The 27,370-nt window shown below is 35.4% G+C and overlaps 1 protein-coding gene across 2 annotated transcripts in view; it reads right to left on the bottom strand.

Annotated features, from left to right (window-relative positions):
• STK3 (serine/threonine kinase 3) overlaps nucleotides 1–27,370 on the bottom strand; it is a 233,307-nt gene that overhangs the window by 95,874 nt on the left and 110,063 nt on the right. Inside the window, exon 7 of one of the 2 annotated variants that reach the window (XM_032467979.1) lies at nucleotides 5,188–5,325. The exons of the other annotated variant lie outside the window; for it this stretch is intronic. Coding sequence (XP_032323870.1) covers nucleotides 5,188–5,325 — 138 coding nt within the window. The remainder of the gene's footprint in view (nucleotides 1–5,187; nucleotides 5,326–27,370) is intronic. 2 annotated transcript variants of the gene reach the window in all.

Here is a 27,370-nt window from a genome sequence, read left to right as displayed (position 1 = left end):
GTAGAATAAGGAATAAGAGGCAAACATAAAAAAATTACAATGTGACATATAAGTCATATTCATGATGACTCAGCACAGCATGAATGATTAAGAGATGTAAAAGAAAAGGTGAGGTAATCTCAGATCCCTCATAAAGAAGAAACAGACCGTTTTAGGGAGAAGGGAAAGCATGAGCAGCATGAACACACACACAAAGATAGGGGATGTATATTAAAACACCACAGGAAGATCTGTCTAGTCAAAACAGAAACCCTGTTTAGAGAAATGGTGTCCTGTGAGTTTAAATACAGGTTAACAGTAGGACAAGAGGGATAAATGCTTAGGATGAGATACCTGAATTTTGTCTGACAGCCACTTCCATTACATAAGCAAGAGCATAGTGTTAGGAAAAGAATGTCTATGATAGCACAATCTCGCAGGAGAGTCTGGAAATGAAACAGGATGGGGAGAAACTGTAGTAATACAGATGTGAATTAAGAACCTGGGTTAAAAACACAGCTGCCACAATCAAGAGGAAATACAGAATCTGATGGAAGAATTCTTAAGAAGGATTTACTGACTATATTCTAACAGAAGTGAAAGAAGACCAATGCTCCAAAAAGTGGGAACCAATAGAATTTTATTTCTCTAAAAAAAGGACAGACATCTCAAATTGTAGTGTACTTTTATCTTCTCAGGAAAAATTATGAGTCAATCCTCCAAGCCACAATTTTGTCTTTACAAAATGCCAAAATATACATATGGTACATCCAGTCTACAGCAAACCTACTTTCATGCAGTGCATTTATGAACTGACTATACAATGTGCTGCTACCATTAGTCTATGGAGCTCAACGTTCCTAACCTCAAAATCTCGGCATGTCTGACTTCATCTGAACTAATGTTTTCTTGACCAAACTGCTACAGACATGATTTTGAAAAACAAAGAGGAACTGGTTAATAAAGTTAAAAGGGTACTTAGAGAACAAGGCCATATTATTTGAGCATTCTTGATAACCAGAAGAGAAGTTTTATCAGATAGACTGGCAGATTTTTAAAGAGTATTTTTAAAGGCTTTTAAAAAATAGCAGGTGATAAAATTCTAAAATGCAAAGCAACACAGAAAAGAACAGAACAACAACAACTGCAAAAAACAAAATGAGATTGTGAAAATTAAACACGGTAACTGTGACTAAAATGTTATTAGCATAAACCAATGTGAATAAATGGGTTGAATTACAATTTATTAAACAGTATTTTAGTCAAGTACTAAAAGCCACTTGGTTCATAAGATAAATTCAGCTACATGCTTTCTACATGAGATATACTTAATTAAATAAATGCAAATTATGTGTCTATAGGAGAATACTGTAAAGAACTTGGGTTAAAAGTCAAAGATAGGCAATGAAATATTAATCAAATATAAAACAATTATCAAGAATAACATGATCCAAAAAAGTAGAATTGAAGGCAAAAAATCGTAAATGAAGAAAAAGTCATATAATTTTGATAAGGGACATAATATACCCTGTCCCATGGTAGTAAGAAACCACTCCTCCATCCTAACGCTACCTGGCAGAAATAAGACGGCTCCCTTTACTCCACTGAAGCAGTGTCAGAGGACTCCTCTTACCACAGAAAATATAAGATCCAGAGTCTCATAACAAAACACCCCAAATGCTCAGGTTTCAAACGAAAATCACTTATCATAACAAGAAGCAGGAAAATCTCAACTTAGGCAGAAAAATATAAACAGGTATCAACATCAAGACAATCTGGATATGAGAATTATCCAAAGAAGATTCTAAAGCCAACATCATAAAAATGCTTCAGTGAGCAATTACAAACATGCTTGTAAACAAACAAACAAAAAAAAACTAGAAAGTCTCAGTAACGAATTAGAAGTATAAAAAAGAAATGAATGAAAATTTAGAAATAAAAATATAAGAAAAATAAAAACTTGATGGATGGGCTGGCTCAATCGCAGAATGAGGACAGAGGGAAGAATCAGTGCATCAGAATGTGGAACAGTAAAAACTACCCAATATGAACAATAGAGAGAACTAGAGTGAAATAAAATGAGCAAAACCTCAAGAACCTATGGGACTAAAACAAACAAACAAACAAAAAATCTAACATTTGTGTCAACAGAGAGTCCTAGAAAGAAGAGGGTAGGGCTCAAAAAGTGTTTGAAAAAATAATGGCTGGAAAATTCCTCAAACTGGCAAAAGGTACAAACCCAGAGATTCAAGTAGTTGAATAAATCCCAAACAGTATAAACCCAAGGAAATCCCTATCAAGACACATCATAATTAAACTTCAGAGAATTAAGACAAATAAGAAATCTTAAAAAGATCAAGGGTAGAACAATTTAGATGACTGCAGGGTTCTCATAGGAAACCATGGATGTCAGAAGGAAGTGGGACAACATTTTCCAAATGTTGAAAGAACTGTCAACCAAGAATTCTATAGGCAGTGAAAATTTCCTTCAGGGGTGAAGAATAAACAAGATGTTCTCAGATGAAGGAAAACTAAGAGAATGAAGAGAATGTGTTACCCAAAAAGAATGACTAAAGGATATGAAAATGAGTATGTGTATATATATGCATGATTGGGACATTGTGCTGTGCACCAGAAACCAACACACTGTAACTGATGATACATCAACTAAAAAAATAAGAAAACAAATTAAAGATTTAAAAATTTTAAAAAGAGAGAATGGCTAAAGGAAGTCTTCTAAACAGAAAGGAAGTAATAAAAGAAGGAACTCTGGAACATTAGGAGAAAGAACAATGGAAAGAGCAAAAATAGGTTAAATATAATAGATTTCCCTTATTCTCTTGAGTTTTCACAATTGTTTGAAAATTAAAACAAAAACAAACATCATAACACTGTTTGATATGAATCTCAATATATAAAGAGGAACTATTTAAGATAATTATATTAGAAATGGAAGGGACGGCAAGGTAGGCAGAGTTTCTACTCCTCACCTGAACTGGTAAAATGAAGAATAAGTCACAGGCCATGGGAGTTCAAAGAGTGACCCATGACCACCTGTGCTAGCCAAGCCCATGAATCAGCTTGAATAATGGCAGATCTCAGTCAAGCTAATATTCTTTCAGAAGCCCAGCCTATGGCAAGAGCTGACTTTTAGGTTCTAGGCTGCCCACATGCAGGTGTAAGGATCATCTTCAGATCAAAGAACTCTAGTGCCACTACGCTGAACCTGAACCTTGTCCGTGGGGTTTCAATATCCTCATGTTTTTAAAACTACTGAGTTCAATTCAACAATCTCAAAGGATCCCTTCAGTCTATGATTCTTTTAAACTTACACAATTATCAACTTTGTGTCAGAAAATAAACCACTATAAAAAATTCAGCATGAATTCCTTTTTAGAAACTTTATCAAAATCTAGAAGTCAATATGGTATAATCTATACATGTAGATTACAGAAAAGTGTCCACGAAAACTTGGTAATAAGATTGTATTCTGAAAATTAAAATATAATTTAACTCATATAATACTTAAGACACATGCAAAACTCCTTTAAGAGGAATTTTACTTGAATATTTCTTAAATGCTTTTTTTCACCCTAAAAACTTTAGGTTAAAAACAAAATTTCTTAAGAAAGACCACAAAAGATTAGGAAGAAAGACAAAAAAGAAATACTGGTTACATTAACCAAAAATCAGTTACCAGATATATTTGGATGTATTTTCATTGTCATATTTTGTAGTATTTGTTTCACTTATTCTGTTTCCCTCTATCCTTTCTTGACTTCTTTAGGGCTGAATAATTTAGATACTCACAATAGCACTAACAGGCCCTTGATTTATGTGATCAAAATTCCTTTGAAATGCTGGTGATCTTCAAAATGAATGTTTCAATTAACTGAGTTTTGAAAGGTAATATTTGCACATAACACAGAATTCAAAAGGCTCAAAAGAGCCTTCAGCAAAAAATAAGTCTCCATCTCACTCTTGCTTCTCAGCCATACCATGACCTTCTCCGGAGGACAGTTTCTTCCTTATTTTTCTAGAGCTACTCCACTACGAGCATTGACATATGTACATATGCATATGTGTGTGCAGATGTGTGTATTTGGCCAATCATTCCTCTCAATGGACCTCAAATTGCTTCCAATTTTTTAACAGATATTTATGTTGTTTCTAATCATTTGCTATTACAATGTTCTATGAAGAATTTTACACATTATTTCACACATGGTTAAATTTTTCCATAGAATAAATTTCTAGACATATAATTTCTGGGTCAAAGAATATATGGTATTTTATTCTAGACAGATATTGCTAAATTGCCTTTTGTGGAGATTAAGTTAAATTTTCATAGTAATAAACCTTATATTTAATGGCCTATTTCCCATACCTCTTTTTAAAAAATAGTACCCTGGAGAAATCACTTTTTATAAGAACTATGTTTCTAATTCTTTTGTCACTTAACAAATATTAAGTTTTGTTACCATGTACACTTAGCTTAGCTTAGAGGTCTGACTCAATTCTGCTGGGGAAATAAAGACTCACAAATACTCATTAAAAGTATTAACTTATTTGTATTTGCATTTAATGTCAAAGCAGATTAAAAAAAAAAACAAAAAACCTCCTGATAACTCTGGATACAAAGTCTAATCGCACAGGGACACTGAACCTCTTCATTTAGGTAATCTTGTAACCAGTATTTATAACAGGTGATCTTTTTAAGGAGTTCAGGGATCTTGTAGTTACGTATTTTACAGAGTAAAAAGTCAAAGAAGAAATTCTGGGTCAAGGAATAATACATCACGAAAAAAATGTAAGAAGCAGTACCAATGAAGACAAGAACTCATTTCTGAAATGAGAATCCTTTGGAAGTTTTATTTTAAAACAACTTCAGGAGGAAAGACTTGACAACAAAAATTAAAAAAGAAGGGAGCAGGGGAGGCAGAAGACTGAACTTGGCAACAGAAATAAAAAAATGAGGAAAGAACATACAGGAGAAGAATGGGGTGTGTCTGTGTGTGTGTGTGTGTGTGTGTGTGCGCACGTGTGCACTCGCACATGTGTGTGCGTGTGTTTCAAAATTAATCCACATTTCCTGGGAGGTTTACATCTTTAGAAATCAGTTAATGAAACTCACAGAAATTCTGGTCAATGTCAGAAAACTAAAAGGTATGAAGAAAATATCCTACCCTTAGAGACATACACACTGACCTGTAAAAGTTGTGTTGCAGTAGCTCTCTGCTCAGGATTCTTCACTAGGCATTTTTTAACAAAATCGGTGAAATCATCAGACCAAAGTTCTGGCTTTCTGAATGTTGGCGGTGGGTTTGTGGGAATCATAAAAATAGCCTAGTAAAAATGAAATATCCAAAAGACACAGTAAGAACCCTAATAACACACCAAGTAAACAAATCTCTTTATCTTTCTCTTTATCAGACTCTAAATCTGAAAAACAAATTTAAGCTATTCTAGGATTTCCTGGTAAGATTGCAATTCAGGAAGGAAGTCCATCTGCTACTAATGTAATAATTTCCCATTAAATTTCCTCTATTTGAATTGTAGCTCATTGAGCACATCATTCTTTACCTATCATTTTAAATCAGTCTCCAAAGAAGACTGCATTTCTAACCCTTTTACTAAACTAAGGACACTCCCTGGTTAAACAGATATATCAACAGATATATCCTCAAGTTTTGCTATTGCAAGGAGGGGAGTATGCCTCAGAGGTAGAGTGTATGCTTAGCATGCACAAGGTCCTGGCTTCAATCCCCAGTGTCTCCATTGATAAATTAACCTCCCCACCAAAACAAACGAAAAATTAGTCCATCAAATTTTGCTATTGCATGCTAGATTTACTTCCAATTTCAGTTTTATATAGGCATTGCTTTTCAGAATGGCTAGCAGAAGTCCAATTTGCTTCTGCAATCCAGAATATTTAAGTATATATAGAATTACTGCTGTGATTTGAAATAACACTTGACACAGCCAAGATGTTAATTTCTCTTTCTAAATATGAGTCAGAATTCCAAATGAAAAGTTTTAAAGGTAATATACCACTTTAATATATCACTAATGATTTGATTTAGTATTAATAACTTAGTACAAATGATAATATATACAGATAGTTCAAAACGCAAAAACTCTTAAAAGTCTTCCCTGTCATCCTTTTTTTGACTGAGAGAATAAATCCCTAGTATTCTTAGGAAATCACTGTATATAATGAATTAACTTCTCTCCTGGGCTCTAGAATAGTTCCTGATAAAACAACATCACTAAAACATCATTTTCTTTGAAAAGATATGAAAACAGTAATCCAGTTTAATTAAATGTACCAAGCACTTGACAGATACTCGCTATTATCATTTTCATTCCCACATGTTAGTTACTCAGTTAGTTAGTTAGTTAGCTATCATTAAACCTTTTATTCTGAGATCATTGCATGGACCTGAAATAATACAGAGATCCTTTGTGTCCTTTACCCAGTTCCATCCATTGGTAACATGTAAAATATCACAACCAGTATGCTGACATTGGTACAGCTAAGATCCAGGATGTTTCCATCTCCACAGGCATCCCCTGGTTGTCCTTTCATAGTCCTTAACCCCGGCAACTACCTATCTGTTCTTCATTTCTGTAATTTTGTTACTCAAGAATGTTCTATAAATGGGATCAGGCACTATGTAACCTTTAGGGATTTTTTTTGTTTGTTTGTTTTTTCACCCAGCAGAGCTCCCTGGAGATCCCTCCAGGTTGTTCCCACATAAATGTTATTTAAAAAGATAAGAGGCAAATATGGCAATGACAAAAATTTTACAAAGTAAAATTAACTCAATCATATTATAACCAATTGTAGTTTAACAGGTAAGTTTATATACAATTATACAATCAACACAACAGGTGAAATGAGGAAAAAATGGCTTTTCAGCAATCAATTAATATATACACATGCAGAATATACAAACATGGACCTCTCAACGATATATTCAGGGGTGAAGTATCAAAAAAACTCCCTTTCTAGGCTTCAGAATTCTCTGACTTTCTGTCTCTGTTCTAGCTTATTTTTTTCACCTGGTTTTTGGTGGTCCTCTCTCTTCATGTGCAAATTTCATGTACATGAACATTTATGTCCTTTCTTCTTAATACATAAAGAAAGTAAAGATGGCTATACTACAAACTACAATAATACTTAGAAACTAAGTTTTTTTTTTTTAAACCACTGGGAAAAACTCATCATAGTTATGTTTAAAACTTCTGTTCATCTATGGAGAAAATATCAAAACTGTAGACAAAGTGATAAATATATTCTTGGGGTTATCAATTTTAATGTATTCCTTTGATATAATAAAACCATTCCACTTTCCACATGATTTTTACTGTTAAAAAGCCATTCACAAGTATCTTAAAGTCACAAGATTTCCATAGTAAAAGATACATGAGAGATCATTTACCTCAATATTCTCATTTAACAGAAAAGGAAAAGTCCAGAATGTTTAAGTGACTTAAAAACAAAATTTCAGACCTACAAAGGGGTCTTTAAAAAGATTAACAAAGTATTCTAACGTTTCTACAATGTTTGAAGAAGGAGGAGCAAGGAGGGTTACTAAGTCTAAACAAGCAGCTAATAAGAAGATAGATGATAAATGATGGTTGTGTTTTCAATGTATACATCCTCCCTGGTCCTCCCTCTTTTATTTCCAAGTGGGGAAAAAAGCACAAGCAAGTAGCCTTTAAGACAAGACAGTGAAAGAAAGGTCTTAAAACTTACTATAGTCACAACTCTAATAGTAAAGTTGAAGATCATTCAATGAAATAAAAACGAGGGAAAGACTATTCACTGGTGAAAATATAGTCTTCAACAAATGGTGCTGGGAAAACTACATACATCCACATGCAATAAAAATGAATTTGGACTCTTACATTACACCATATACAAAAATTAACTCAAAATAAATTTAAAAACAGTAAGAGCAAACAGGGGAAAAGCTTCATGACACTGAACATGGCAATGATTTCTTAGATATGACACTAAAAATCAAGGCAACAAAAGAAACAAACAGATAAACTGGACTTAATCAAAATTTAAAACTTCCATGCATCAAGTATACTATCAACAGAGTGAAAAGGCAACCCATGACAGATGAATGAACAGAATATGGTATTTATACTGTATATGCATATACAATGTAATATTATTCAACCTTAAAAAGGAAGAAAAATTTGACACATGCTACAGCAGAGATAAACCTTGAAGACACTGTGCTGAGTAAAATAAGTCAGTTGCATGCGGGCAAATATACTGCCTGACTCCTCTTATTATAAGGTTCCTAGAGTAGTCAAATTTATGGAGACAGAGCGCAGAATGGTGGTTGCCAGGAGTTGCGGGAAATGGAGGAGAAGGGAGATAGTGTTTAATGGGCACAGAGTTTCAGCTGGGGAAGATAAAGAAAAGTTCTGGAGAGGGATGGTTGGTGATGGTTGTATAGCAATGTGAATGTTCATGACAGCACAAAACTGTACACTTAAAAATGGTTAAAAAGATTAATTTTATGTTGTGTGTATTAAAATACACAATAAAATATGGATGAGGAAAAATGTAAAGTACTAATCAAGTTCAGGAATATTTGTTAAATGCCTGCTACACACAAAGCATGGTGTTAGACATTATATGGAGTTCAAAGATGCAGCAGGAAATACAGTCACTACCCTTAGGAAACTTCTAACCTAGTCTGGTAAAGAAAGAACAGTAAAAGATTTAAAGAATAATAGAATAAAACAAATGATATAAGGCATTATGAAGAGGTCATTCCCCTTAGAAGAAATAGCATAAGGAAAATTGAGAGCATGAAATAAGATTGTTGGGAGGAGCAGAGAACAAGCTGATTACCCTGTAAGCAACTAAGAAATGATAAGATTAGAAGGTGGAATGGAGGATATGGAGTTTGGTCAGCAAAAAAGTGCACAACTGAGAGAAGGTTTTTTCCTGAGGGGTGTGTGTGTGTTTATGTTTTTGCTTTTAATCAGAGTTTGTTTATGGCTCTGGAAAAGGATTAAGGAAAACAAACAAACAAACCTGGAGACACTCTAAATATGGAATAGAAAAGGCAGCTAGGGGCTAGTGTAGATGTCCCAGGATGAGTAATACAAAGTTCAAATTAGGATGCTATCTACAGGAATGAAATGGAAGAAATGAGTTATGAGATATTACAAAAGAACAAGAGCACATCCTAACCTCATTTGGGGTCTAGAAAAAAGGAAAATCAGAAGACTATTGCAGAATTCAAAAATTAAAAAACAGACACCTTAATTGCAAGGCACTCAGGTATTCTAACAATTTACTATATTATTCTTTTGAAAGCCCCCAAAATATACAGCGGTTTACCACCATGTGTTATCACTGGTTTCTAACTTGGAAAGTGATCCAAAGGACTTTCTGTGGACAAAGCAGTGAAGATTCAATGTCCAAGTCTGTTGATTCTAGGTAAGAGTTAATCTCTTTATTAGTGTATTCATCTTCTTTGAAAAAGAGAAAATCCTTTAATAGAAGAGAACATTCTTATACATCTTACATCATATTACATGTATTACAGCTAAGATAGTCTTTCAAAAGCAGTGTTGCCTGTTTTATGACACAATAAGCATCTACCAAATGACAAGTACGTACCAAGTATTGTCTGTGTGCTCCAAGCTATGTTCCACTAAAGAAGAAGCAAACTGATAGGTCACAGGTCAAACAGCATCAGTAGATACACTTTGTTCAGGCAACACTGAGCCCATAGTCCCACAAGGTAAAAGTCGGCTGGAATTAGACTGATTTTACCCAAGATGCATGTTCTCCCTTTTATATGGGCCAGACCATCTGGCCTGGCTCAATTACTTACTTTACCTGATGGCCCCCCCTTTATGTATCTAACTTTGTAAGCCCTGCCATTACAGATTTTAAAACAAGACGCATATCTCGGATCCACAGAGCTCACAAATTGTTGGGGGTGGGGAACTAACACATACGAAACAAACAGCAAACAGTGGAATGCTAGAAAATAAAATTATTCTGTAAATAACCTAACTAACCTCAGCTCTATAGTTGAAGGAGAATGTAATCTGGCTTTAAGGATGGGCAAAATGGGGTTGATATCAGCTGCTGCAAAAAGACACACAAAACCACCTGCTACTTCAAATTAAAGAATAAAATAAATTTGAACTCTCATCTCTGCAAAATAGTTCAAAGTACCTACCTAAGCCCCTATACAGACTGACCTCAAACTGCAGGTAAATGATACTAGATTGTCTAGATAAATGTTGTTCATCTGCACTTCTGTTACAAATTGATGGATAACAACTCAGTGATTTATGTCCTTGAAGCTAATGCTCTCCCCTTTGAACTTTGAGCCAATGAGTTGCAGTCTTATCTCAGATAATCTTAACATATAAAGCTCACCTTAGCAGTAGCTATTAGAAACCCTAGGATAAAAAGCTTAACTCTAACGCTTATTTACCCAGTACTATCATAAAGTGATCCTAAAATGTTCACATTCCTATTCTCAAACAAGCATTAAACTGCATACAGTTCAAACAAATAAGTCTTAACATATGATCTACTGAAATATAGAGACTTGAAAAGTCTCCAGGAAAACCACTATACCTTTTATTTTCATTTTTTAGGTTAGATAATCAACAACAAACTGACAGATTCTCTCACAGACTTCACCTTGTACAACTAATTTAACCTAATCATCAATCAGAGAGAATCCTCTTGAGGATCTCCAGGTTTTGTGCAAGCTGATTAGGTAACAGGCCCCTGTAGTAGAAAGTTTTGACAATCAGTGGCTTGTCATACACTAACAATTTACTCCCTTCCTTGCCACCAACCAAATCGCATGAACACACATTACAGCCATATAATTTATCTTATCTCTAACACCATTTTGATTGAAGAATGTTAGTACAATAAATGACATGATTATCCCTGTGTTTGTTTCTACACGATGTGTTGCTTAACTACATATTGAACCTGTGATTAAGTTTTTAAAAGAACTTCCCTGATCACAAGTAGTCTTAAGAGGCTAAGAAATATAATCACCTCAAAACAACTAACTATCTTCATGCCTGGAACTTCATGCCTTGGACTCCAGGAGCACCCGGAGGATGTGGAAAGAGCTGGAGCGGAGAAACCACAATGCCTGAACTTTACAATCTCAGCAGAGTGAGTCAACACATGAGTCTGAAACTAAGGTAGCTGGATTTATCTGCATACAGAAGGACAGGCTGGAACAACAAAGAAATCTGTGCCACTATTCAAGAACCTCAGGCCCATGAGCAAAAAGGTTATCTTCACAGCAAATAAATGAGATAAAGGATGAGAAAGCATTTTATAAAATTGCAAAGAACTAAAAACAAACATAACTGTTTTCTTGATAGTAAGCGTAATACAGAGGTAGAAAGCTAAGTCAAATAAAAATATATAATTCCTAAAAATATATAGTAAAAATATTTTTAAAAGAGTACTAGGAATAAGAGTAAACAGCACAATGGATTGAAGCCAGCTCTGGACTTAGGTCAGAAAAACAGGCTGAAGTTCTAAAATATCCTCTGATTGTGTGGCCTCAGTTTTTTCATATAAGTGAGATGGTTGGACTAGGTATTTTTCATTCTTTTTTGGGTCTAAAAGACTCTGGCACTCTAACTTCCCAGCAATCTAGGGGTTAAATAAAAGCCAGACAAGTATTAAACTGCTGCTTAGAAAGAAGATGGAGGTAGAGGAGGAAAGGATAACAAAAAGCCTGTGCGATGTTAATGTAAAAACACAAGTCTAAGTTTTTATCACCACTCCCTCAAAAGCAAAAAGAGACAGAGGTCTGAAGAGAATACTAAAATCTAGAGTTGCCCTTGGGTGATCTTGGGGTGCACTTTCTACACTATGCCCAGGGTTAAGGCATTGCAAGCATGACCTCATAACTCACTCCAGCTCCAGCTGCAGAAATTTCAGTAATCATTGATCTAGCTCATAAAAGCCCATCTGCCTGCCTAGGAGCCAAATTAAGGGAAGGGCACAGCTGGTGCCCTGGCAGTGCAGGGTGATCAGCCCTAGAGGTCTGAGCCAGCTCTAGATGGCACTGGGCACCGTAACACCACCAGTGAAGGAAGCTTATCTGACACACATTACTCCTGCATTTTAAAAATGGAAATAACAGAATGATAACAGGGCTATTTCACAGAGCTGTTCTGAAGTGTGCATGGGTTAATACATGGAAAATACTTAGAACAGCACCTGCCACACTGGAAAGGCACAATAACATTGTTATTATTAACCCAATTTTACCACTGAGGCTCACTTAACTAGCTTTTTCGAGCTCACACAGCTAGTAGAGTGGCTGTCAGAACTAGAAATCAGGTCTAATCTGGCTCCTTAACTATATCACACTATCTTCATGTTTCTATCAAACTTTTTTCCACAGATAATTCTATTATAAGGTAAAGGCTCTATGACACATATTCAGTCTCCAGAAAAGAAAATGCAAAGCTATTTGTACAAAGATGACTATAGTTCACTTACCGCAATAGTGGCAAAAAGCAAACAAAAAAACAGAAAAAAATTAAGGAATGGCTAAAAGTAAACTACTATATATCAACAAAATGGAGTAACATACGGCCATAAAAATGACAAATGTCTGAATTACAAAATCACAAGGAAATGTTTTATTAAAAGAAAAGTGAAAATGAGAAAATAAAACAGTAAAGAATGATTACCTTCACAATAAAATGACAAGTATGCAGGAACAGAGACTGAAAGATGGTACAGTCTCAAAAATTCAAAATATCAATACACTATTTACAAGATTGCATAAGATTCCTCTTAAACTTTTTATTATAAAGGCCACTATATATTCAACTTTTAAAAATTATATTTGCAATTGAAAAAAGGCTTCATTTAATACCACTGCTTAAGTTATCACCTACTTGCAGTCTGCCTCTACAACCACCTCTCACACAAGCACAATTTAAATCCCAATACCTTTGATTGCTTCCAGTTATATCTTAACCATCTTTCAAGGCTGAAATATAATATCCCTTTAATATAATTCAAAAATATTCATAAAACATGGCTATCAAAAGTGAACAACAGCCAACACTTAAGGATCTTTACATTCCACTCTCTCTAAGATCTCTCAAATTAGAACCTGTGTGTGATCAGTTCAACTAACTTTCTGAGCACTTAAAATGTACCCAAACCTACAATATTAGAATTTTCAAGAAGCTTAGATTCTAATGGGATAAGAAAACACATACTAAATCATTTCAATAAAATAGTATATATGCTAAAATAGATGTGAACAATGGGTATTAGAAGATGACTTAGCCCAAATTGATGTTTAAAAAAAAAAAACACTGAGTCCTAAAGAGTGAGTGAGGCACAGAAAAGGGAACAGCACATTCAAACATGTGAGTTCGGAAATACCATGGGGTCTAGGAGGGAAACTGACTTGTTTCAGGTATGTGGCAGGAAAATTATAAAGTGAGACAAGCATCTTATTGGCCCTTAAGTGGGGGTGGCTGGGTGGGGAACTCACTTGAACTAATCAAGCCATGTCAAAAGAATTTGCCATCTAATAAAACTTAGCTCCGCCCATAAAAGATTCTGATTTAATTGATCTGAGGTTAAGGACCAGGCACAGTACTTATCATGTCTCTCAAGAAATTCTAAAGTGCAGCCAACACTGAGGGCCACTGGCGTAGAACATAAAATATATGGTGAAGCATTATCACACCGTATACCTGAACTTCAGCAACTTCCAGAAAAGTAGATGGGTAAGTAACTCATAACCAGCTCAAAAGATCTGAGAAATCAATGAGAAGCAATCAGTTCCCACCAGGAAACAAACAAACAAAAAGGCTAAGAAATTAGAAGCACAGATACATCTAAAGATAGGAGATAATCTGTAGCAATGAGCACACCTGGCACCCAAATCGTAGTTTCTAAAATGCCATTCCCACTAAAAGAAACTTGGGTGCCTTGAAAAAACAACGTATTTCAAGGCCTGGATAAGGAAATTACAAGGTGAGCCTGGGGCATCTTGTTCAGCCTTATTCTTACAAGGAAGCTCTCAAAGATTAATGAAATCATGTAAAAAGGCACAGGACTAGCCAAACTTAGGATAATTTAACATCAAAATGGTAGTAATAACGGCTATAATTGATTATACCATACTGAAAACATGAAAATCAATTAGTCTACAGTGATATTTTTAAAAGGAAGAGAATTTAAGAAAGGCTGTTCTTTATGGAAAAATACCAACTCATAGATTCAAAATGTTGAATTAATTAGAAGATCAACATTTGTCAACCTTAATGTACTATAATGATCAGTTCGGGCAAGGATCACCACTGCCAGTGACAAGTTACTGGAGAAAGGATACTTGTAAGATACAAAAGTACTACCCCCACAGATTACCTAATAGTACAAAAGAGAAGATGTACCTTTACAATAGAGAGAGCTGCTCATTGCCTTAACTAAGTGATCAATCTAAACACTGCTGAGTGAGACAACCTGACAGTACGTGACATCTGATGTGATACAATACAAAGTACACACCACCACCCACGACCTCCTTCCCCAAAATACATAACCTGAAACTAATCTATTGAGTACAGGGATATCTCGTTTTATTGTGCTTTGCCTTATAGTCTTATGCAGATTTTGTGGGGGGGTTGGGGGTTTGGTTTTTTTTTTTTTTTTTTTTAACAAATTTAAGGTCTGTAGCAACCCTACATCAAGCAAGTCTACTGGTGCCATATTCCCAACAGCATTTGCTCATTTCATGTCTCTGTGTCAGTCTGGTAATTCTTGCGATATTTCCATTGTTTTCATTATATTATTATATTTGTTACGGAGATCTTTCACCACTGATCTTTGTTCTTACTACTACAACTCATTGAAGGTTCAGATGAAGGTTAGCATTTTTTAGCAATAAAGCATTTTTAAATTAAGATATGTACATTTTTAAAATATAATATTGCACACTTAACAGACTACAGTATAGTGTAAACATAACTTTTATATGCACTGGGAAACCAAAGAAATTCATGTGACTCACTTTACTGCAATATTTACTTTATTGGGGTGGTCTGGAACTGAACCTGCAACATCTGAGGCATGCCTGCACTGGAAATGCAGCTAGTGTAACTAAGAAACTGAATTTTCAACTTTATTAAATTTAAATTTAAACTGTTATTGAATAGTGCAGATATAGAAAATTTCCATCTTAGAAAACATTCTACTGGATTTTCCTGCTGTAGATCTAACTTCCAGGTTATACGAAATATAGGGAATAGAGGGGAAAGCTAAAAAACACTAATGAGCAAACATTAAGGAAATCTAGATTACAGGAAATTCTACCAAAAAAATCCTTGCCCTATCCTTTCAAAAGTCAATGTCACAGGGAAAAAAGTATGTGCATGTTGGTGGGGTGGAGGGTACGGTGCCTGAACTAGATTAAAAGAGGCCAAATACAATGTGTCAACCAAAGAAAGGTGAGTATGTACTAGATAGCAGATTATATTAGAAAATCACTGTTAATTTCCTTAGATGTACTCATGGAACTGTGACCTTGCAAGACTATGTTCTTATTCTTCGAGGATGCACACAGAAGTAAATGTTCAGGGATAAAATATCAAACAGTTCAAAAATAAGAGATATACAGGCAGACAGACAGACAGACAGACAGACAGACAGATGAGAGATATCTAGCAGACAGGAGAGGAAGAAAGGGAGGAGAAGGACAGGGAGCCAGACAGACAGCAGGGAGAATAACGGCACCCTCAGCACACACCAAAGGTCCACGTCCACGTCCTAAGTCCCTGGAACTTGCGGATATCTTTCCTCACGTGGAAAACAACTTGGCAGATAGCAATAAATTAAGGATTTTGACGTAGGAAGATTATTTTTGAATTATCTGGGCAGGCCCAATGTAATCAACAAGTGTCCTTAAAAGTGAAAGAGAGAGGCAGAAGAAGAGAGTGAGAGAGAGATGAGACTTGGGAAGAATGGTCAGAGAGGTGCAGTGTTGCTGCTTGGAAGACGGAGAAAGGAGCCACAAATCAAGGAACGTGTGCAGTCTTTAGAAACTGGAAGGGGCAAGGAAACAAATTCTCCTCAGGGGCCCCTGGAAAGAAAGACAGCCCTGCCAACACTTCAGCCCTGGCCCAGTAAGCCCCGTGTTGGACTTCCAACCTACAGAGTTACAGTGGACTTGTGTAAGCCACGAAGTTGGTGGTAATCTGTTAGATCAGAAATAGAAAACTACTACAGATAGATTGTTGGGGGTGGGGGGAGGAGGGAGGGAAAGGAGTGGGGAGGGGGAAGAATAAGGGGAGGGAGAGAAGAGGATGAGAAGAGAGAAAAAAAGAAGAGGAAAGAGAAGCTGTCTCCCAGAGACAGGCAGCAGGCAGGCTGGTGTGGCAGTGCTATATACGCTGCCATCAGTTGGCTGCGTCTACCTTCCAGGGTGCCACACGGTCTAAGATGGCTGCTCAGACACAAGCCACCACATCCTCACTGTCCTGACTGGACCAGAACTCACAAACGTTCTATGTTCCCTCCCAGACATCACCCTATGAGTCTCTTCATTGGGCTCGTTCTCCTGATTTGTATCCTTTGTAATAAAACAAAAAGTACAGTGCTTTCCTGAGTTCTGTGAGTCATTCTAGCAAATTATCAAACCTGAGGAGGTCAAAGGAACTGCCAAATTTGTAACCAGTCAGAAGTACAAGTGACCTGGAGATGGCTAAGAACTGTTGGCATCTGAAGTACCAGCAGTCGTGCCAGGGAATGTGGCCTCTACCTTGTGGGGTCTACACTAACTGCGGGTCATTAGTGCCAGGACTGACCTGCACGATGCCCAGCTGGGGCTGACACAGAATACCAAAATACAGGTAATATTCAAATATGGCAAAATACTGAAACTGATACACAGGTTTATATGAGAAGCAGCCCTTAGGCAAAGGTGAAGGAAAATGTTTCTCTACAGTTTTTCTCTACAGTTGTGGCTCTCATAGTGTGGTTCATGAACCTCTTCATGAAGTCACAGGCCCTAGCAGGTCAAACCTATTTTCATAAAAATACTAAGACATTTTCCTTTTTCTCTCTATTGACATTTGCACTAAAGGTGCAAAAGTAACGGTGGATAAAACCGCCGGCACCTTAGCAGCCAATATTAATCTACCCCCAAATTGCAAGAACCTGTGCTAGTCCCTATTTGGAAGTGAAATGGGTTACTTCTATAGCAGCTAGATTGTGAACCTGTTATAGTAACAATCTAACACAGCAGCAGTAGCAGCAGCAGCGATGAGTAACAATATGTTTACATGCTAATAAAAAGGAACCAGTAGAGAAGAAATTAGAGAAAAAAGGTGGAGAAGAGGAGGGGAAAATATAAAAGGAAGGAGGAAAGGAAAGTAAGTTACAGATATTTACTGTTACAGACTGAACTGTGTCCCCTCAAAATTCATGCTGAAGTCTAGCAATTCCCCAATGAAGGCATACAAATGGCCAAACACGCATATGAAAAAATGCTCAACATCACTAATTATCAGAGAAATGCAAATCAAAGCTACAATGTGGTCAGTGAGGTACCACCTCACACCAGTCAGAATGGCCATCATTCAAAAGGCCACAAATGACAAATTCTGGAAAGGCTGTGGAGAAAAGGGAACCCTCCTACACTGTGGGTGGGAATGTAGTTTGGTGTAGCCATTATGGAAAATGGCATGGAGATTCCTCAAAAAACTAAAAATAGACTTACCATATGATCCAGCAATCCCACTCATGGACATGTATCTGGAGGGAAGTCTAATTTGAAAAGATACATGCAACCCAATGTTCATAGAAGCACTATTCACAACAGCCAAAACATGGAAACAACCTAAATATCCATCAACAGATAACTGGATAAAGAAGTTGTAGTATATTTATACAATGTAATACTACTCAGCCATAAAAAAGAATATAAGAATGCCATTTGCAGCAACATGAATGGACGTGGAGGTCATCATTCTAAGTAAGCTAGAAAGAGAAAGAAAAATACCACATGACATCACTCATGTGTGGAATCTTTAAAAAAAAAAGACACAAATGAGCTTATTTACAAAATAGAAACAGACTCACAGACATAGAAAACCAACTTATGGTTATGAATGGGGAAAGGAGGTGGGAAGGGATAAATTGGGAGTTCAAGATTTGCAGATATTAACTACTATATATAAAATAAACAAGTTTCCTCTGTATAGCACAGGGAACTATATTCAATATCTTGTAGTAATCTACAATGAAAAAGAATATGAAAATGAACGTATGTGTGTTTATGTATGACTGAAACATGCTGTATACCAGAAACTGATACAACATTGTGAACTGACTATACTACAATTAAAAAAAAAACCCAAGAGGCAATGAGTATAAGCTATTCTTTCAAGCAGTTAAGCCACTAGGAAAAGACAAAGACCACATGGGAGCCTACAGGGGAAAAGAGATTTTCTGGCTCTCACTAACCTGCTCCTCAAGGAATCACTGTTTCTCTTTCACCACCACCCAAACAGCCTCCCACACTGGAAACTTCAATCGTTTTGGCCACCAAATCCAGGTGATCTAACTCCAAGTGTCTTTTGTATCCTCAGTTCTAGGTACAATGTTTAGCATACAGCAAATGCTTGATAAATGTCTGCTGAATAAAAAAGTAAGAATATAAAATATAGAGAGGAAAGATTGAGAAGAAAACAGAAAAAAGTTCTGTCCCCGCTATACCCTTAAATGGCTATGTGGCTTAGACTCAAGTTTTAAGAGTCTTCATCGTAAAGTAGAGATGACAGGAGTGTCATTTCATTATTTTTAAAATCCATCCCATTTCACTTACTTGTTATGACATAACAGCTTAATTGAGACATAATTTGCATACCATATAAAGTATAGCCTATACCTAGAATCTGACTACTTCTCAAAACCTCTACCTTTACCACCCTGATCTAAGCCACCATCATCTCATACCTGGACTATCAAAGAAGTAACCTCCTCACTGTTCATTTTGCTTCCATCCTTGCCCTGCTATAATTCCTTCTCAAGAAAGAAAAATACACCTTTTAAACCATATGTTAGACCATATCAGTCCTCTGCTCAAAATCTTCCAGTGGCTTCCTGTCTCAGTCACAGTAAAAGCTAAAAAGCTCATCATGGTTTATTAAGTCTCTAAGTGATCTGGTCCTCTGCTATGTCTCTGACCTCATCTCCTGCTTCTCTCTTCTTCTGACCCAGCCTCCAGCCATATAAATCCCCACATCTTCCTTAAACACCACACTGCCACATCACTTTCCTCTGACTAGATACTCTTTTGCCAGAAATTTACTTACCTCCTTTAGATCTCAACTAAAAGTCACCTTATCAGACAGATGTTTCTTGACCGTCCTATATACATTATCATAAACTCCCTTGTCATTCTGTATCCCTCTTACCCTGCTTTATTTTTCCTACATAGTAATTAGAGCACTCAATATTTTAGTTATACTATAGTAACTATGTAACTAAAGCTATCATTTTCTGTATCTAATTTGTTGTCTCTCCTCACCACAAGAACCTAAAAGGTAGGAAATTTGTTTCATTTGCTGAAACATCCCAGGGCCTAAAACACTGTCATAGCTGGCACTCGATAAACGCTGGATGAACTAATATATAACAAACAGTCTCTTTAAGCTTCACTAAAATTTTCAATTTCCAAAATAGAAGGATTTAAGATGTAATGACAGCTTTAAAATCTATAAATCTAGCAGAGACAGAACTCGATAACTGATGGTAATATATAGAAGTGTAAGCTGGCCTTCTCAGAAAAGAAGGAAGACTTGACAGTAAATGATTAACTACCAAAAGAATAAAGTTTATGAGAGGTACTTCCAAATAAACATGTGAAAAACTTTATAATAAAACTATATAATTAAGCACAGAGAACAAGACTATCTTGCCAAGATTTGCTATCATTGGCAAAAATCCATATTAAACTCAGCTTCCCCAATTCCAAATACAAATGGAATTGTGAATTTGGCAACTCACTGGAGAGAAAGACTGAAGTACAATCTGGGTTCACATTAAAGTTACCTCATTCTTCTCAACTTAGATCTGACCCAGAGGAAAATTTTTAACAGATTGTGTTGGACTAGTGCCATACTATATTCAGTAAAGTTCAAAATTAGCATTTTAGATGCTAACCTAAAAGGGTTCTATTTTGTTTCCCTAAAACTAATGTGGACTAAAAATAACATATGATGAATTATGAGCATAAAATGGATTATTTAAAGAAACTATTAGTCAAAGAAAAAGCAAATTATAACACCAGTCTTTCCCTCTTATTTCTTTTGATTTCTTTCATGCAATGTCTCACCCAGAGCTGAACACATGGTAGCACTCAAGCTGTTAACTGATAAGAAAGAAATAATGCCTTCTTTCCTTTCAAGGTTTATCCAGATTTTGTGATATATAAAATAGACAAGTCCACCTCAACCTTCCTAGTTATTAAAAAAAATGCAAATAAAAATTATGTACTTCAAATTTATATATATGCATTAACCAATTATTTTATATCTATTATGTCACAAAGTATTACATTAGACACTGAAGACATAAGATAGAAGCTACCCATGCTGCTTTCAGTAAGTGTATAATCTGGTAAAAAAAAAAAAAAAAAAAAGTTAGACAAACTATAATAGAGTGTGATAAATTCTATGACCTTGGGGTACACAAGGTGCTAAGAAAGTCCAGAGGAAAGGTTCCCAGGTTAGCCTGTGTAGAAGACAGATGGGAGAAAATGCAGGCACAGAAAAGTAACACTGAACAGACGGCAGCAGTTAAGAGCCGAAAATATCTACAAATTAGAGTATGGCTAAAGGAAAGGGGATATCATATGAATAAAGAGATAGGCAGAGTCCAAGGCTTTTTGTAACACCCTAAGAGTTAGGCTCTTAATCAAATGGAAAAAAAAAAACAACCCCATGCATTTTAATGGCAGGATTTTAAGTAAGGGCGTAATATGATCTGTGTTTCATTTTAGAACGATCAAACTAGCAGTATCATGAAGGATACTCTGGAAAGGGGGGTGAAACCAAACACTACTGGAACAGTTAGAAGACTTGTAGGAATCCAGAAGATAAATTTTGAGGCCTGAAATAAGGAAATAAAGATGTAGATGGAAAGAAGGGGATATATTTAAGAGATATTAAGGAAGTAACATGGATGGGAATTTGTGAATAATGAGAACTGGGGTTAGCTCAGTGGCAGAAGGGCTAGACAGGAGGGAAAGAAATTTTAAGAAATTAGGAGACAGCATCAGTAGGACTTGGTGGTTGAATAATGGTGGGAGACTGCTAGCACTATTAACCAAGATAGACAATACAAAGCCAAAACAAGTCTGTTGAGAAAACAGTGAAAACAGATCTGGAGATTTAGATTTAAAGGGTCTCATGACAGTATAGAAAAGATAATTATCTAAGTAGACAATTAGAAGTGAGTCTAAAGAAACGAGAGAGATTTAAGGAGAAGAAAATGGTTGCCAACACCAAACAGAAGTAAAACTGTGAACAATTTCAGTAGAATGGTGGGGGAAAAACAGCCGAAGTTTGTTTAGCAGTAAATGGGAGGGAAGTGAGGAAACTGAGGCAGCAAGTATCCATTAGTTGTTTTCTACATGGCTTTGAAAGGAAGGTTTAAGACAGGGTAGCAAGAAACCCAAAGGAAACTTGTTTATTTGTTTCTTAAAATGAGAAGACCCTGGGGAGTGGGTATAGCTCATGTTAGAGTGCGTGCTTAGCGTGCACAAAGTCCTGGGTTCAATCCCCAGTACCTCCACTAAAAGCCAAATATAAATAAATAAATAAATTTAATTACCTACCTCCCCCCCAAAAAATTTGAAAATAAAAAAAAAATTTAAAAAAATATGAGAAGACCCTGAGCCTGTAAAGTTCCCTAACAGAGAGGAGATTAGTGATGGGTAGAGAATGGAAGACAAGGAGGAAAGGAGCATGCCCTTCCACTAAATCCAGAAAAAGACCAGAGAAATCCAGAGAAAGACCCCTTAAAGTTCAAGCACATGATAGCCATTTAACCAATTTTTTAAGATAGTAATTGTTTTTAGTGTCATAGCTTCTGTATATAGACAATGAGCATGGCTAAGTAGTTTTACAAAAATTCTTTCTTTTAATCCTCACAAAAACCTAATGAGGGATTATTACTCCACTTTATATAACAGAAAACTAAGGCACAGGAAGGTTAAATGACTTGCCCTGAAATACTCAGCAAATAAAGAACAGTTAGAAATTAAACCCAGAGAGTGTAGCTCCAAAGCTAATGTTCTTAACCATCAAGCTATACTGCCTCTCTGTAGATAAAACAGAATATTTTTAGCTGACTAAATTAATCTGAAGACAACATAGTTCCTACCAGAAAAAAAATCTCTAATTTCAGAATAGAAGAGAAAACTAGAGTTTACTAATCAGAAACTTGCTGAACTATATTTAGTATATTAAATAAGAAAACCTACAGAATAAATAGCATATAATTTAAAATAACTCTTTACTTAACATCACTAACCACTTTTTCATCTGTGAAAACAAATATATACAACGATGGTCTTTTAAATTTTACCACAGATGAGAATTCCTTGGAGGTCATGCTGAAATGCAGATCGCTAAACCCCATCCAGAGAGATTCAGATTCAATAGGCCTGGGGTACAGCTCAAGAATTTGCATTTTTAATGTGACCACCCTTTTGAGAATAGTAATTCTATAAGGATTAGGTGAGATGAACATAAACACACTGCTATATGGTAAGCAGCCAATAAGTGGTATCTGCAATTAACATTAATAATAATAATAATAATAAGGATGACCATTACCATTATCTGTATCATTTCTTAGATTTTTTGTATCAATTTTTACTCACAGACAATATAAAATCGACATACCATTTTAAGATCACAATAATCCGCCTGCCAGCTCTATCTGCCTCTGGTATCTCCATAGTGCTTGCAAAACAGCCTTTCTAACATGTAAATCTGCCTATCAGCTCCTACTTCAAACCAGTCTTTCCCCAACACTTAGAAAATAAAGTACAAACCTTTTGGCATGGTTTATAGATACAACTCTTTGCCCATGAGCCACTTTCTAATTACTCATCTTTCAATATCCAATTAGAGTATTACCTATTCTTTGAAGGTTTCCCTAATACAACTCTCCCTATAAAGCTATACATTCCTTCCATGAGTCCAAAGCTCCTCTAAGATAATAAGAGAACATTAGTAGTATTAATCTACATTTGTAGGACACTTCCCAAGAATTTTATATGAATTACTTCATTTAATGCTCATAACAACTCAGAATAAAGACTATGATTATTCTCATTTTACATATGGAAAAAAAATGAGACATGGAGTGGTTAAATTTGCCCTAGGTGATAAAATCAGAAAGCAGAACAGCCAGGATTCTACCATTGCAATTACACTATACTAACAATTACTAGACTGTTTAGGTAGTAGATTTTCTTTTAAACACTAATCAAATAATGTCCTAATTCACTTTTACATTATTTAACTAATTTTACTGCCTATTATATGCCAGGCATTGTGTTGGCACTGAGGAGGATCAGATAAAAAAAGGAAAAGCCATGCCTGCTACCTCGAGACATGCAATCTGGTGGGGAAGACACCTATTAAACAAATGAACAAAAATCACACAAAATTTTTCACAAATAAATTAGAGACAAAATACAAGGTTCTCTGAAATTATAATAGGAAAATCTATGGCTACTGTCAGTGTCCTAATAAAAGGGTATAAGTTATGCAGAATATATGTGACTTTCAGAATGCCAAATAACTCCTTTTAAAATGACACTTTCAAAATCAAATTACATCATTTAATTAAAAGATCCAAGTCACACAGTTAAAATTTTAAACATATTATTAAAATTGACATTTAAATTCTTCAGCTTTTTGTTCCCTTGGCAAATGTAGCTGCTGCCTCTCTGAAACAGAATGTAACAAATATAAACTATAAAAAACCAATAAAATAGCATTTGAAGAGGCCACAACATTAGTCGTGACAAAGGTAAAATAATATGCCAAATTCCTGAAAGTCCTGGTAGTGCAGAAAAGTACTTCCGTTTTGGTCAATGCTAACTTTCTTAAGATTATTAAGGAGGAATTAGATCTATGACTTAATACACTTCATTTGTAAGATTTTTAAAAAAATCTTCCACAGTAAGTTTCGTAGAGGAAAATCAGTATTTTTTATAGGGAAAAAATGCCTAAAAGTCCAAATACTGATCTTACAGAAAGACATGAAAGGTAAAATCAAGTATGAACCAGGTCTGGATCCCCGTATCTTCAGTTTCTATTTATCAAACAGAAAAATCTTTCCAACATTCTCCTTTCCTGTATAAGACCAAAACTATGCGATATTCTGTTTGTATTACAATTACACTAATTCAATGCAGGTCACTTGATTTTTACTGAGTCCAGATGACATTCAGTAAACTAAACATGGGCCAATTAGTTTAAAAAAAAAAAAGAAAGAAAAAAAAAAGAAAAGGAAAAAGAAAGAAGTGCATTCTGATTGCCTTTGGGTAGGTCATACGGTGGCTACAGAGCATCATGGCCTGAACTTCATTTTGGCTAACAGCAACCATACGCTAACATTAAGGACTAGCAGTTTTCATTCCTTTCAGATTTCTCACATTTGGAAATTCTAATTTAAATACATTTTCTGGTGGAAGTGAGGACAGCATTCCTGCACAATATTGGTTTTCCCCTCCTTCAACTCAAATATCTTATTCTGGAGCTACTAAGTTGGAATCTGCATACTCCCTAAAACTGTATAATGATTCTTTAAAAATCAATTGTTTTTTACTTATCCCAGTTTTAAATGAGTAAATAAAATTGTTGATTTAGCTGACACAAACACACAAAAAAGGATGCTCTAAGGCTATAAACTTTCAACATCAATAACTGTAATCTTAAATCAACCTAAACCACCATGTAACCAGATATATAACAAACTGGCTAATAGGAAGAAATATTCATAACTAAAGAAGCAATAATTTTTTAATACCTTATCAGGAGTTGGCAATCAACATTTCCTTATAGTTTATTTTGTAAAGAAATTTGGTTTACTATTCCTTTTAAACTCTGCTCACTAATAAATACTTCGGTTAAAAAATTAAAAGCTTTAAAAAGTCATAACATAACCATAGGTTAAAACATACATATGACTGCTCTTCTACAAAAAACTACATTAATTAATTCCTCACTACATTTACACTTTATTAATTGCTGGTAATTTAAATTAAAAACTATTCACTCACATTATTACAAAAGTAAAAGTCCCCAAATGTTTAAATTAGCCTGATTTTTAAAATTTTGTTATTTATTTTTTGCTTGATTTTTAAAACTTGTATAAATTTAACTTTAGAATATTATGTTCCTGCAAGTGTTCATGAATACAAAGATACAGTAATGGAGATGGAAATTATTTACTCTGAAAATCCTGGCTGCATGACTGTTAAATCACTTACATACGGCTAAAAGATCTACAAGGAAGCAGGGAGGTCCTGAAATTGTGTACTGTATCCATTTTCAACTACTGCACAGGTGACACAATTAATCAAGTCATTACTGAAAGAGAATGGGGATAGAAGGCACTTGGTGAGTAAAGGTGACTTCTCTAAACAAAATGGAAAATAGACTTATCACCGTCTCATATTAAAAAGTACTCAACAACTACAGATTAAAGAATATTTTCTACTCTGTCTGGTGTTCAGCAGTGTAGACACTTTGGGTAGTATCTACATTATATTCAACACATAGAATAATACAGAAAAAAGCCAATATGTATAACATAATTCAGTAATAACAAACCCCCTAATAATAAAGTTTCTTTAACAAAGCTGATCTTCTCTACAGAGATTAGCTAGTGATCAAGGAGAAAGAAACAGCAGCACCATCCCTCTTGCCAAACTACCAAAGGCAGGCAAGGGAGCAAGCCCACTCCCAGGGAAGAGCTCGGCCAGGGGAGCAGCGCCCTGGTGGTGAAGGAGGCGTGTGTGGCACCGTGTACAGGTTAGCAGAGTGGTGGCCATTCAGTACAACTGAGGAGGATCAGGAAGTCCATCCTACCCTACCTCGAAAAGCATGAGGAAGGAAATATCCTGAACTGAACTACAATGAAGAATTATTTATATCCTGGAACACATCTCTGAAGTTCCCATCTTTTTTCTACTCTTGACAATAGAGGAGGCTATCAGAAATTTCTTCATCAATAAGTACTTTCAATTCTGAAGAAATGACATTTTAAGTGCCCTGGAACATTAACACTAACACAAAATAGGCCTACAATGTTTATTCATTTACTTTAAGTCAGTAAGTCAACTCTACATATTAAACACACACACACACAATATATCCACAAGCGACCCTCGATCACACTACCTTTTCTGCATATGGAATTTACTGTCAATCAAAACTCCTAAATTCTTTTTATATCTGCTATTAATCCATGTCTCTACCCAGGCCCAACCTTCCTATCCTCCTGCATTGGAATTGAGGGTAGGGGAATATTCAAGCCTGATATATGTTTAATTTTATCTTCTTGGATTCAATCTATTGCTTCATCAGGAAACTGGTTATTTGCTGGCAATGGGGTAAGAGTAGTGGCTGGAACAACACAGTAGCAGCAGGCATCTATTAGGGCTATTCAAAAGAAGAAGAAGGGATTGAGGTAATCAAGAGGCAAAGGAGTAAAGAAATACTTCTGACTAGAAAATCAGAACGAATAAATTAGGCAAGACATACCTGCACTATCAAACTAAACATTTTTAAAAACATTTTAAGCTTTATCAGATAGCCAAAGGAGCTGAACATGGAGCACAGAAGGGGTTTAAAAAATGTCGTTTTCCCTCAAATATTTATAGGAGAGTCCTTACCCGTCATTAAATCAATACGCGCTACTCCTAAAAACTTGGAAAGAATGTACAATGAAATACTGCTTATGTAAAAATCTTATTTAAAGTAGTAATTATATTCTTAGAAAAGGACAAATGTTTTAAACATTAAATTAAAAATTGACAACAGGTAAAATGGGCCTATGGTCCAAAATATAATACTATATGTTATAGGAAAGGTTTACCATTATGCATCTATCCATACAGCTTTTTAAAAAGCTGTAACAGTTACACTAGTCTGTAGAAATAATATTCTAAAAATCACAACACAGATATTAATCCTCCTAAAACAGATGGGGTTTTAAAATGCAATACTGTAATTGTTTCAGTTTTAGAGTTAAAATTTGCTCTTCCATTGTTGAAAATGACATGATACT

The sequence above is a fragment of the Camelus ferus genome, chromosome 25, assembly GCF_009834535.1.
Source record: "Camelus ferus isolate YT-003-E chromosome 25, BCGSAC_Cfer_1.0, whole genome shotgun sequence".
Lineage (NCBI taxonomy): Eukaryota > Metazoa > Chordata > Mammalia > Artiodactyla > Camelidae > Camelus > Camelus ferus.
Note: the sequence above shows the minus strand (reverse complement) of the source record. Positions and strands in the feature narration are given on the sequence as shown.